The sequence below is a fragment of the Triticum urartu genome, chromosome 4 (genome assembly GCF_003073215.2).
Source record: "Triticum urartu cultivar G1812 chromosome 4, Tu2.1, whole genome shotgun sequence".
Taxonomy (NCBI): domain Eukaryota; kingdom Viridiplantae; phylum Streptophyta; class Magnoliopsida; order Poales; family Poaceae; genus Triticum; species Triticum urartu.
This window is the reverse complement of record NC_053025.1, coordinates 423,614,155-423,627,884: the sequence shown is the minus strand read 5'-3', so window position 1 is coordinate 423,627,884 and position 13,730 is coordinate 423,614,155. Positions and strand designations below refer to the sequence as shown.

The following is a 13,730-nucleotide window of genomic DNA, read 5'->3' as shown; positions in this document are numbered from 1 at the left end:
CACGCTTCGACTCTGCTCCAAGCTCTTCAGCACCGCCAAACACCACCAACGACCCGGCTACTTCACCTACTCCGCATGGAAACGAGTAGATGCTCTATGTCTTCAAACCTTTTTGGTCCTTACTAACAAAAGGGGGAGAAGCATATGAGGTTGATAGTCTTCAAGCGGGTCTATATGGGCGGGTGCTTTATATTTTGCTTCGTGCTTACAACTCTCGTTTTGCTACATTTGGTTCTTTGAGTTGTAACACTTAAACTCGATGGTCGTCTGCTACTTATCTGCCACCTTATTTTGCGATGATAAATTCCGCACTTAGATCATTCTGCAAACGTTCATTTTCCATTATGCATGTCATTATCTTCATATACTTTCACATGCATAGTGGATTGTCATCATAAGTTGAAGTGGATCTCCATAAGTACATCCTGCCATGTGCATTTGAATTCCAAAAGCAAATTACTTATATGCACATCTTCAGGGGGAGCCCTTGCAACTTATGAAGACAATTCCTTATCCTTTACAATTTCACAGATTATATTCCCCGTTGAAAACTTCAACTAGTTTGTCATCAATCCCCAAAAAGGGGGAGATTGTAAGTGCATTTAGTGCCACCCCTAGTTGGTTTTGGAGTATTGACGACAAACCTAGTTGAGGGACTAATGTGTTTGTGAGAATTGCAGGATAACACAGGTAGAAGTCCCTCATCGATTCGTTTTTCCTACCAGAGATGACCCCTAAAAATGTATGAAGACATTGAAGTCAAAGGTGGTATATGAAGATATTCACATTGAAGACTGACAAGAGAAGACACCACATGAAGCCTATGGAGCTCGAAGACTTAGATCTTTCGTAATTCTCTTTCTTTTGTGTTGAGTCATAGGAACCACCGTACTGTTAAGTGGGGTCCAAGAGAACCAGTCAGAATGACTGAAGTGATGCCTAACCATAACCAATGTCTTCGAGTGAAGACTATGAGAGTGAATCTTGTCCAGAGTCGGACAAGTCAGCTTTGCTTGTAGCCTAAGTAAAGTTGCCGTGTGAGTTTGAAATCTGAACCGTTGAAACACGTGTCAGTTCCTTAGTGACCCAGGGTCATTTCGGACAAATCAGGTCGGGTTGCCAAGTGGCTATAAGTAGCCCACCCCCTACAACCATAAACGGTTGACTGCTCAGATTGAGAGTACGACTTTTGTCGTTTGAGAGCAACCCACCTCGAAGCCTTTGAGAGAGAATTCCTTGCGAGGATAAAGCCCTAACCACCCAGAGCCAAAGAGAATTAGACATCACTTAAGTCTTCTTGTCTGTGTGATCTGAAGACTTATTACACTTGAGGACTGTGCATCCTCCAGCCGGTTAGGCGTCGCGTTTTGAGCATCCAAGAGACACTGTGGATTGCCGGTGAACGAAGTCTGTGAAGGTTTGGGAGTTTACCTTGAAGACTTACCAGAGTGATTGGGCGAGGTCTGTGTGACCTTAGCTCAAGGGGAATACGGTGAGAACTGGGTGTCCTGAGCTGCGTGTTCAGGACTGGATGTCCGGAACTGTGTGTCCTAAGGTTTAAATACCTAGCCGCTCCAACTAGACGTACAGTTGTCACAGCAACTGGAACTGGTCCAACAAATCATTGTCTTCAACGAGTCACTGGTTTTATCTTCCTTTTCCTTTACTTACTGTTACTCCTTGTGAAGTCATTGTATGTTTGCACTATCTTTTGTCTTCACTGAGTGACTGCGTGTTTTGTCTGGCTTCACAATATCTTCCTACCTGATCCTTACTACATTGCTGCTATTAGTCATTATGCTTTCACTCTATTGAATACTTGACTATGGCTTGCCTAGTGTAGTCTATCTTCCGCTGCAGGGTATTAGGTTTATTTCTATCGTTTGTCTTCATAACTCACACGTTTTGAAGACTTTCATAAAAATCGACTATTCATCCCCCCTCTAGTCGATATAACGCACTTTCAGTGTCCGTCATGGAGGTTGCCGCGGAGTGTACCTAGGTACAAACAGCTCCAGGGCTGAAAGCTCCGTCGGAATGGCGAGCGGGCGCGTCGGTGCTCTTTGCGAACATCCAGCAATGCCTCTGTGGCTGCCTGAGACGAACAGCAGCGGCAGCGGAGGTGAAGGATACAGATACAAAGAAGGGAAAGAAGGAGCGAAGTGGAAGGAAATAGGACCGAAAGGGAGATTGGGTGGGTCGAGGGTGTCGGAGTCATACGTTTCTGGTGCCCGGACTTCCGCAAAGCTCCTCTAGTTTTATACCCAATCTACGAGAAAAATCATGTATGGATACAAACCGGTGTTAGATGGTTCTGTGATCCGAACACTTTAGAGATGCCCTTAGCCAGGTCAGCTTTTCTTTTCGTTCGGGTCAACAACGCGTCGTCGCGAACGTTTCTTCCCCTCCCTCCAACCTTATCTTTTTCCACTCTCTTCCGAGCGCACACATGGAGGGAGAGAACAGAGGAGGTGCGGCCGGCGCGGTAGCTCGCCGACGGCGGCTGAGATGGCGACGGGCAAGGGGGGTTTGCGTGCGCCACAGCTCCTGCGGGGGAGGGGAGCTCCCGAAGGGCGTCGCAGGGCGCCGATTCGCAAATCGAGGTGTGGGACCGCTCCTTGAGAGATCTGCGGCCGTCGCTCGGGAGCTTCTCTCCCGCAGGAGCTGTGGAGGCACGACGGTCTCCTCTGCGTCGCCGTGCAAATCGACGACGGGGTGGCTCGCGCCACCAAGCGGGGACGCCCGCCTGACGACCTCCGGCGGCCTCGAGCGCGGGTCACGGCGGCGGCCTCGGGCGCGGGTCATTGCGGCGGCCTCGAGCGCAGGGACACGGCGGTGGCCTCGAGCGCGGGGAGAAGCACAGGCACGGCGGCGGCTCGAGCAAGTCCATTCTCCAGCGAATTTCGTCCCCGCCGTGGTTCCCGTCGCGCCGACGGTGAGGGATATGGCTTCATCCGGCGACCCCGCGCCCATCATTACCACCTCGCCGCGAGGGTCTCTTCGGTTCAGGATTCATTCCCGCGCGCAGCTGCCCATCGCGCATGAAGCCTCCTCCTCCCGACGCCATCCTCTTCTTTTGGGTGTCACCGCTGCAGCGCTGTCGGCATGGCCGGCGCCGGCATGGAGATGGTCGGCTATCTTCCTGGCCGCAACCTCCTCGCCCGCTTGTCACTTCCCAAACCCAGGTCCTTCCCCTCCTCCCCCATGCCTTTTTTATTTCCCTTTGTTTACCATTTTCCTATTGATGTTTTAGTTTCCTGCTCCGGTGTGAAAATGTTTTTTCATGGTTTTTTGCCATGCTATCTAGGAAAAAAAATGCCATGTCATTTTCTGTGGAATTTGCCTAGCATTACCAGAGAAGTTGCTACAATAGTTTTGCCACCTTTAAAGAAAAATCAATTTGTTGTAAAACTTGCAATTGTAACATCATGTCAAATCGTGCAGTAGTCATGTGCAGGTTTTGTTCCAGTTTTTGGTTTACGTATTTTTCAAAATGAGGTTCAGACACTTGTTTTTTTTTTGAGACAACCTCGCGAAGCTTTTATTAATCCGTCACAATGTTTACAGGGACGAAGGAAAGATCTCCAGGATGACCTAACCATACATGGCGGCCACCCCCGAGAGATAAAGCATGCTTCGCTAAGTTGTGAGCCTCAAACTTTGAGCTCCTAAATTCATGAACTATTTTACAAAGCTGAAAACTAGCAGAATGTTCTATGATTTCATGTATCACCGCACCATATGAAGCTGAAGTATCGCTCTGTATATCTTCAACCACCGTCTTGCAATCGGAGCCCACATGAATGCTTTGAACGTATAAGTCCTCCGCCAAAGCTAGTGCTTCCCTTATAGCCAGGGATTCGAGTGTTTGAGGATCATTGATTTGCCGGAAACCAACGATCGAAGCTCCAAGAAACAGTCCATTTTGGTCCCTACACACCGCTGCAACCGCACCATACGTGCCTCCTCTCGACAGCGCTGCATCCACGTTAACTTCGGCACATCCTTGGACCGGGGGTAGCCAGCGTTTTGGTCTCGGCACCGACGCAGTAACAGGCTTTAGTGACCTCTTATTGATCTGTTGCAGTTCTGACAAGTAACTCATGATGAAGCCGTTCGTGGAGTATGGAGACTAGAAAATGTCCTCATAGGTCGCCTTCCTCCTTGCACTCCATATCGCCCATGCTGTAACCACAAGGCGAGTGAACTCTTCAGCTTGTAGCATATCGTGTAGAGCAAACAACCACTGCTTCGGATTATCATGCTGGCACCTTATCACCTTTTCAACAAATTCATCTGGAGCTAAAGCCCAGATACTCCTTGACATCGAGCAATTCAACAGCGCATGTCTCCATGTGTTCGTGGCTCCGCATAGATGGCATGTATTTTCGTCGGCCATGTTTCGGTGGTGGAGGACCTCACCTGTCGGCATCGATTGCCTGGCTAGACGCCAAACAAACATCCGCAGCTTTGAGGGTACTTGTATGTGCCAGATTGCACTCCACTGCTTACTTTCCTGTAAATTTGAAGTACCTTCTTCCTCATGAAGCCATCTCTCCCTGTTGATCTTCGTTCTTAGTATCATACGGTAAGCAGAACGCACCGTGAAAACTCCCCGTCTCTCTTCATGCCATGCCCAAAAATCTGTTATGTTCCTCGTGCACAGCGATATCTTGAGGATCTCTGCAGCATCAAAAGGAGTAAAGACAGCCCGTACCAGGTTTTCTCTCCATTGAGCCGAGGTAGCATCAATTAGGTCCGACACTCTTTCTGGCGGATTAGGAACAAGTGAAGTGATCGGCCTCTTGAAGTTATCACGAGGAATCTAGTTATGCTGCCAGATACTTGTCGAAGCCCCATTACCAACTCTTCGAACCACACCTTGTGCAACAATGTCCCTACCATCAAGCACCGCTCGCCATATCTGAGAGGGGTGGGATCCCAACTCAGCATCCAGGAGTGAGCATTGAGGGAAATATACAGCCTTTAGCACCTTTGCACTAAGCGAGGTCTCATCGGTCATCAGCCGCCATGCTTGTCTAGCCAAGAGTGCTAGATTGAAGATCTCCAAATCACGAAAACCAAGACCACCCAAGTGCTTAGGCCTGGTCATCATATCCCATGCCACCCAGCTAGGTTTCCTTTTACCTTGTTTGCTTCCCCACCAGAATTGGCGAATTATGGATGTGATACTGTCACATAAACCCCTTGGTAGACGAAAACAGGACATTGAAAAAACTGGGATCGCTTGTGCAACTGCCTTAATTAAAACTTCCTTTCCGGCCGCCGATAGTAATTTCTCCATCCAACCTTTGATCCTCTCCCATACTCGGTCCCGCAAATACTTGAAAGTTCCATTCTTCGACTGGCCTACATCAGTTGGCATACCCAGATAACGTTCATTTAATGATTCATTTTGGACGTTTAAGGAATTCTTCACCTCTTCCTTTATAGATTCTGGACATCCTTTGCTAAAGAAGATGGAAGACTTCTCATGATTTATCCTCTGTCCCGAAGCTCTGCAATAAATATCAAGCAGGTTTGACACTTCCTCTGACCCCTCCACATTAGCCTTAAAAAGCAGCAGGCTGTCATCTGCAAATAAAAGGTGGTTAATGGTGGGCGCCGTTGGAGCCACCTTAATACCTGCGAATGATGACCGAGAACTGGATTTCAGGAGGCACGGAAGGCCCTCTGCTGCAATTAGGAATAAGTAGGGGGAGATTGGGTCTCCCTGCCGGATACCTCTTGTAAGTATAAATGAATCAAGTTTCTCTCCATTAAAGAGAACAGAAAAGGATACCGATGAGACCATCCCCATTACTGTGTCAATCCACTGTTGAGAGAAACCCAATTTGGCCATGATACCTTTCAAATATGGCCATTCCAATCTGTCATAGGCTTTCATCATGTCCAATTTCAAAGCACAAAAACTATTAGATCGTGACTGTGTCCTCTTCATGAAGTGCAAACATTCATAAGCACATATGATGTTATCTGTGATGAGTCTCCCAGGCACAAAAGCAGATTGTTCCTCAGATATAATGTCAGGCAAAATAATCTTGAGTCTATTGGCAACGACTTTGGATGCAATCTTGTAGAGCACGTTGCAAAGACTGATGGGTCTAAATTGTGACAACTGGGAAGGACTCGTTACCTTTGGAATTAGGACCAGCACCGTGTCATTAATGCATTCCAGGCTTTCCTCCCCTCGCACTATTCTCAAAACAATTCTTGTAACATCTTCACCACAAATATCCCAGTTGCGCTGATAAAAATGAGCAGGAAATCCTTCTGGGCCAGGTGCTTTCGTTGGAAACATTTGGAATAAAGTTGCCTTAACCTCATCAGACGTGTATTCGGCATTAAGGCGCGCATTCATTTCCTCCGTCACTTTCCTGGGCACATGATCTAGCACCGCATCCATATTTTCAACTCCCTCCGAAGAGTACAAAGCTTGATAGAAACTATTAGCCATTGCCTTTAACTCATCTAGGTCAACAACGATCGCCCCCATGGAATTTTGTAGTGCCTTAATCATATTCTTCTTTCGCCGCAAGCTTGCACGGAGATGAAAAAACCTGGTATTCTTATCGCCCGCGGACAGCCACTGGATCCTTGCTCGCCGACGCCATATTAATTCCTCTCTATTGTACATCTCAATTAGGCGCTCGTTGATCTTGAGTTCCACGTGTGATGGTCCAGTTCTAAGCGGGTCCCCCCGCAACTGATCTAGCTGTCTTTTCAAGAGCTTAATCTCCTTTTTCACATTACCAAAAGCATCATTGCTCCATCTGCTTAGACTTGTCGCCAAGTGCCGGAGCTTGTTCCTCATGTCCTCAACTGTCAGGCAAGGCTCCGCTGCATCCCATCCATCAACTATAGCATCATGGAGCCCCTCATGTGTCTCCCACATTACTTCATAACGGAACTCCGATTTTTTGTGTTGCCTTTTCATTCGCCCCATATCAACCAGCAGTGCCGAGTGGTCTGAAGAAGCAGCTATCTCATGGGTGACAGCTGCTAGTGGAAACCTTGCCATCCAATCCGTGCTGACCAACGCCCTGTCCAGTCTGCATCGTGTGTATGTACCTCCAGTGACCTTCTCGAAGGTCCAAAAACGGCCCGTATAGCCCAAGTCTAGTAACATGCAAACATCAATTGTGTCTCTGAATGCCTGAATCTGTGCGTTGCTGCGTTGACCAACTCCCTCGTGCTCTTCCAGACGTAAAACTTCATTAAAATCACCAAGACAAAGCCAGGGTAAGCTGCTTGTTGTACTGATGTTCTTCAAAATTGTCCATGTTTGGTGTCGTAAGTGCGTCTGCGCCTCGCCATAAACACACGTTAGTCTCCACTTATCCTCTCCTTGCTCCTCTACAGATACATCAAGGTGGTAAACAGAGTAACCAAGAATTTCAACTTTTATTTCATTGTTCCAAAACAAACCGATACCACCGCTCCTACCTTGACTATCAATTGCATAAGCATTATCAAAACCAATAGAACTAGCTAAAGCTTCTACCCTAGAGCCTTCAATATGTGTCTCCACAATACAGAGTAGGGTAGGGGCAAACTTCCTCGTAAATTCGCGAAGTTCTCGGGCTGCCGCGGGTTTGCCCGCTCCACGGCAGTTCCAGCAAAGGGCACTCATTGGGCCTGGCGGCGCTCCTCGAAGGAGCCCGCCAAACTCTTCACTGCCGAAACCTGCCCATCACTGCCATCATCTTCCTTTCGGGTCCTCTTGGGTTCTCTCTGTGGGGGTGGGCTGGACAAGGAAGTGCCCACTGGCACGATTGCTAGCTTATCTGCAGCATCACCCTTTGTGTTGTTGTGCACATTACCCTCCAGCGGCAGCCCAGCCAACCTCTTCCTCGTGAGATCATCCATATTAGCATCTTTGCCTTTGCCGTCCACTACCATGTCATCCTCTCTCCTTCCCGTCTCCTGATGAGCTGGGAAGTTGTTCATGTCGGCCTCGTGTCGATTGCCTGAACGCCCCCTTGTCCGGCCTCCCCTACGGCCACCTCTCCGACCTCGGCCCTCTCCAGGACCTTGGCTTGCGCGCATGGCCCAGCTAGCTCATAAATCCTTGAAGACTAGAGCCGAAGGGGGATGAATCCCAGTACCGTGTTCCTTATAAAGATGACCCAACATGCCACACACGGCGCACCAATCAGGCAGCTTCTCATACTTTACCCTATAGATCTGTCTTCCCCCTCCCTCTGATCATAGACACAGCGTTCTTCAGGGGTTTAAACAAATTCAGCCGGATCCACACCCTATGGAAGTTCCCCACAAAATCATGAGACGGTTGTTCTGTGAATAGCACTTCCCCCACCTTTGCGGCTAGTGGAGTAACCAGGTGAGCAAACAGATCTGGAACATGATCCATATGTCAATCGTCTCCAGCTTGATGGATGAAGGTTTTGAGACCCCATCATAAGGCGCAAGAAGCACTGCATCCCCTCGGAAATTCCAAGGTCCCTCATGCATAACTCTCTCCCAATCTCCTAAACAGGACAGTTGAACTGAGTACAGATTATCTTCCAAGGGCTTAAATTTGGCCTCCTGTGCTATATTCCATGCTGACCGCATGTTTCTGTAGAACCACGTCTGACTGTATGATTTGGAGGTGTTTACCCTAGCCAGAGCAATCCATCTGGGTCCCTGTGGAGGCGCATCTTTCTCATCGAAGATCACATCATCAAGATCTTCCTTCAGCCCAAGTTCTGCCATCATCCGCTCGACATCGCTTGCGCCCGAGGAGCCCGAGGCCCCTTCAGTCGCCATCAGAAGAACCTTACCCGATGCAAAAGTGACCGGGTATATTGGGGAGACCCTAGAACCACCGTTCCCTGCCTAACCTCGCGCGAGAAGAGTGCGACGGAGGAAGACAGAGAGAGATCGGCGATAGGGAAGGAAAAGCGATCTACTCGATGGCGTCGTAGTCGCCGCCGCGAGAAACAAAAACCCTAACTCGAGGGAACTGCACTTTTCCTTTATCTAGAAAAAACTGGGCTTTTTTGGCCCAACTAGAGGCTCGAGGGTTTTTATAGTGGTTAGCCTGGGGGCCTGCGAGCGAAGCAGTCGTTCGTTCCACTCCTTCCCCCGATCGAATTTTCGTTCGGCAGGGAGATCGTCCCGTGGGGAACGACTCGTTCGGACGGGGCTTTCTCAGGGTCCAAAAAATATATTTTCACAAGATACCGGCTGCCTCAAATCGAATCTGGAGAACACAATCGCGTATCCTTGTTCCCATGGGGTCGACAGACCCACCTGGTGCCGAGAGGAGGCCTGCTCCTCCGCTGCCGTCCCCTATCGTCCACCTCTCCTTCAGCAGCGACGCGTCCTGCTTCGTCGTCGCCGGCACCTCCAGCGTGCATTGGCTTTCATGTGACACCTTCGGCCTGCGTGGCCTCTACCAAGAAAAAGATGCCAGAAAGACCATCGCCGCAGCGGCCGGCGACATGCTCAGCCTCAAGGAATCAGCATGTGCCACCATGAGCTGCGTCGACAACACCAAGTTCTTCATCCGGCGTTGGAAGCCGGGACACATGAACTACCACTGGCGGTACTTCGAGGGGGAGAAGACATACACCGGAGGCGAAGACGACGTGCGGGCAGTGCGCGTCCACGGTGCGAAGACCGTCGTCGTGCTCGTCGACCGGCTGGAGGTGCTCGGCTGCAGGACCAAGGACACCGAGGACAAAGAGCTTTGGTTGCTGCACTCGGTGGTGACGGGGGGCAATCCCCTTGGCCTCTGCGCCGTGTCACCAGGCGTGCCCTTCACGTTCGCGTGCCCCGGCGCCAGGGATGGTGAGGTGCACGTCGAGCGGTGGGAGGACAAGGGGGAGGTCGCGGGGCCCGTGGTGGCCATACGTGCACACTCTTCCCGCCTTGCATCCATTGCCATGTCTTGCGACGGCCGGCTCGTGGCCACAGCTAGCGTCAGGGGCACCCTCATGCGCGTCTTCAGCGCCACTGACGGCGCGTTGCTCCAAGAGGTAAGTGGCGGCGCATAGATCTTAGATCGCCGGTAGTCAACGATGCCTATCAAATTATGTCTTTTTTTTACGGTATCAGATTATGTTTTGTCAAATTTTGTTCAAAGGAAAGTTGAAATAAAAACAAATAAATAAGAAGTAGAAATCATGCATACGCAAAGCTGTCTATCTTTCCAAGGATAGAACAAAATAGAATGATTGTAAGGGAGGGTATAACACATGGCACAAACACAAGATGACATGTAGGTCAACTGGTCAAGTAATGGAAATGAAAAGCAATTGACTAAATCTACTGATTATAGCTCAATCCAATACCTTGTGCAATTCTACAAGGTTATGCCTTGAAATGATTATTTTTTTTGTCCTCTGCAATCTGGTTATTGAAAACTCTCAGTTGCTCATCATCCTGAACATAAAAGGAAGTATCACACAGCTGTAAAGATAGCAGCATCGTCCAAACTAGGAGGGCTTGTAGTTAGTACGTTTTCAGATCAGCAGGAGAGTGCAATCAACACTATGAATAACATAATACTATTTTTGGAGACTAAAATGGTGTAAACTTACCTTTGGAAAAGGAATATAGAATTTAATTTCGAAGAGTTTCGCTATGCCACTGGACTTTGAAGGTTTCCGCCCTTGTAGTCCCCCTTACCAGCCTCTTCAAGGATGATGTCTGAAAAAAATACAAATTTCAACTAAGTACAAATTTTTAGCCATTGCTATGCTAATGCCACCATAAATGAAACCAACTCTCCAAGTCATTATTGCAAAGAAAAGTAGCTCACAGGAACAATGTAAATTCGACTGCAGAACATCATGCAACAAGGGAGAGAATGACCCAATTATGTTTTCTACCTACTTCGCTAAGGTAGAGCATTTGTTAGGTTAACAATGAAAAGCACTGCCTATTCTGGAGGGTGCATTTAAATTGTGGTGGCTTCATAAAAGCACTTCCATTATGCTAGTTTTTTACATATAAACCTACGGCAAGATTCTTCTGATAGTTGTGACAGCAATATTTTACTAGATTTGATAATTATTCTCTGCAGCCAACTAGATTTGATAACAATTCTCTGCAACCAACTGTAGGTTTGTTAATCGTTCTCTGCAACTATCTACAGTTTAGTGCAGTGCAGTGCAGTGCACTGCAGTTTAACAGCAACCTGCCACCATGCAGTCTTTGCCAGACCTGTCTGGAGTTGGGCACCTGGTAAGGCCGGCCAACCTGGATCAGCTAAGACAAACATTGTTTCGAGTTTCGACCAGGTCAGGCCAGGCCTTGCTTGCTAGCAGGCTTATAATGTTGCACTTACTCTCACCTTGATCTGGCACAGGGACTAAGCATATATGGGATTGCTTTTGTATTTTCTTCAAAAAAATAAAAATGATGTGAGGTCATGCAAGTAGCATACCAAGTGGTCAACTGCTAACTTATCCAGCTATATCAAACTTATCCCTTACTCTGTGCTAATAATGTGGGATGAGCACAATGAACAGAGCCCATGGGAATATTTAGCAGGTTAGGTTAAGCAGTGTATACATGTTATCAATGCTAAAAGTTTCTTTCATTCCCAGAGTCACCCATCACTGGTAATACAAAACAAATGAGGGAACGGCCAAATGAGAATACAAAAGAGCAAGGGAAAATAGCATGATACTTTTGCAGGTCTCTTCCGGTTGAAGACCTCATAGATGCAATAAACTAGGCAGTAGGCACATACTGTGCCATAACTTATACCTAGATGGCTAGATGAGCACAAGAGACAATTAAAAAGCTAGATGGGAGAATGAGAATGTTTTCTCAATCAGTTGTAACAGAGAAAAACCACGAAACAAACACATTCTTGAATAGATTAGCAAGAAATTACCAGTGGGGACAGGCGAGAGAGATTGTGAAACACCAGCTCGGGTTTGACTTTAATCCGTAGTACTCATTCTTAGTTGTTCCAAGAAGATCTTTCCATGTTTAAAAGAAGAAGAAAAACTTCCTGTTGTGAATTTAAGTTCTAGCATTTGTGCACATTGAGTTCTTCACGCATATGTTTCAAGAAAATGCAAAAACAAAATGTGTTCAGTACACACATTGCATCTTATTTAGGGTATGAGCTAATGGGTAAATAACTTTTCCATGTCTGTGTCCCTGTTAGCTGAGGAGAGGCCGAGACGGAGCAGACATCCACTGCATCGCCTTCTCTCCGGATTCAAAATGGTTGGCGGTCAGCAGCGACAAGGCGACCGTGCACGTGTTCAGCGTCAATGTCGATTTGCCAAGCCTGACACCGGAGGACAGCAACGGTCCCGGCGGTCTCCTAGCAGCCCCGGCGCCGTCGTCTCCATCAGTAGCTACAGCCAACAAGAGGTCGTCGCTGTCGTTCGCTGGAGGTAATATACTCATAACTCACACGTGTGAGTCCAGGTCTCCAAGCACAAAGTTTATGTTGATTCCTGCATATCTATGTGCATGAGGAACTGAAGGTTGACATCCAAATCCTGCAGGATTCTTGCCGGGCTATTTCAGTTCAGAATGGTCGTCGACTCAGATCCGCGTCCCTGAAGGCACCAAGTACTTGGTCGCGTTCAGCAGTCAGCCAAACACCCTTCTCATCCTCGGCATTAATGGACGGTTGGTCAAATATATACTACTGTACTTGAATTTGCCCTTGCTCTTTTGAGTTTATTTTCTCCGAACTGAAGTGCACTGTTCTAGTCGAGCTTATTTGTGACACTTTTCGCGTGACATTTTGCGGCTGTGGTTTGTGTAGCTTCTACCGGTGCCGATTCGACCCGGAAAAAGGAGGCGTAGTGGATGTGCGGCACAAAGGGACGCCTTGTGGGAGTGAGGAACAAGACGTGGAGTGCATCAACTTCATGAATCCGAGCAAGAAAACATCTAATTCGAAGCCATCATATGGCAGCTAGCCTTGTTATCTTTGCTTTCTTCATCTTCGTCTGTCTTAGGGATGCAGATTTGGAACCTCCAGGGTATCCTTCGATCCTACTTATAGTTCAACTAAATGAACTAACTTTTCAGAATTCACCTCACTTTTGAAAAAATAGTTCATTTGGTTGAACCAAAAAAGTATCGGAGGGTATCCTTTAGGTTCAACATTTGCATCCCCAGTCTGTCAGAACAGTAATAAATGCACTACTGTCTGCGGCCCTACACCATTTTGGAACGGTGCATGATTTTGTTTTTGTTCAATGCATTTTGTTACTGTTGTTTGGTGCGTACGCACGTCTGTTTGCTCAGTCGGCACTTGCACTCATGATCATGATCTGATGGACATGGTGACAACCTCCCCCACCCCGACTAATCTGGATCAGATCGACCACATCTCCCAAGTATTCTGGGGTGCACTGTTAAACAAGGATGTGTTCTGGGACGAGAACCTTGTAGAGGACACTCAGATTATGGCGGCGTATCATTGCCTTCTCTTTGCATCAATCATCTCTAAAAGAAAATGGCAGGTCAAGGGACAGAGAAGATCAGAAGATTGAATACTTGGCAAAAGAAAGGACTACTAACAATGATGCCTATGGTGAGAAACACATCCCCACTGTGCTTACTTCTGCTAATGATAAAATTGGTACTATTGCACATGATGTGGGAATATGGTTGATTATGATATCAACCTTATTAAAATAGTTGAGCTGGTCAGGGTGGACATGTGGGTTAAAAATAAATTTAATAAAAACTCAACCCCTATTAAGGAGGTGAGATTT

The 13,730-nt window shown here is 47.6% G+C and overlaps 1 protein-coding gene across 5 annotated transcripts; it reads left to right on the top strand.

Moving 5' to 3' along the window:
• The first annotated feature begins 2,622 nt into the window (after window positions 1-2,622).
• Window positions 2,623-13,226, top strand: LOC125551870 (autophagy-related protein 18a-like). 5 transcript variants are annotated; one of them, XM_048715252.1, is made up of 6 exons: window positions 2,623-3,185; window positions 3,568-3,646; window positions 11,097-11,217; window positions 12,155-12,389; window positions 12,504-12,630; window positions 12,770-13,226. In XM_048715252.1, the coding sequence occupies exons 3-6, from the start codon at window positions 11,179-11,181 to the stop codon at window positions 12,924-12,926; spliced, it is 558 nt and encodes a 185-aa protein (XP_048571209.1). In that variant the 5' UTR covers window positions 2,623-3,185; window positions 3,568-3,646; window positions 11,097-11,178; the 3' UTR covers window positions 12,927-13,226. The 5 variants fall into 5 exon arrangements, 3 of the variants coding, with proteins under 3 accessions (XP_048571209.1, XP_048571207.1, XP_048571208.1); XM_048715250.1 differs by having other exon boundaries at window positions 12,504-12,651; XR_007303302.1 differs by lacking the exon at window positions 11,097-11,217.
• Window positions 13,227-13,730: the final 504 nt, after the last annotated feature.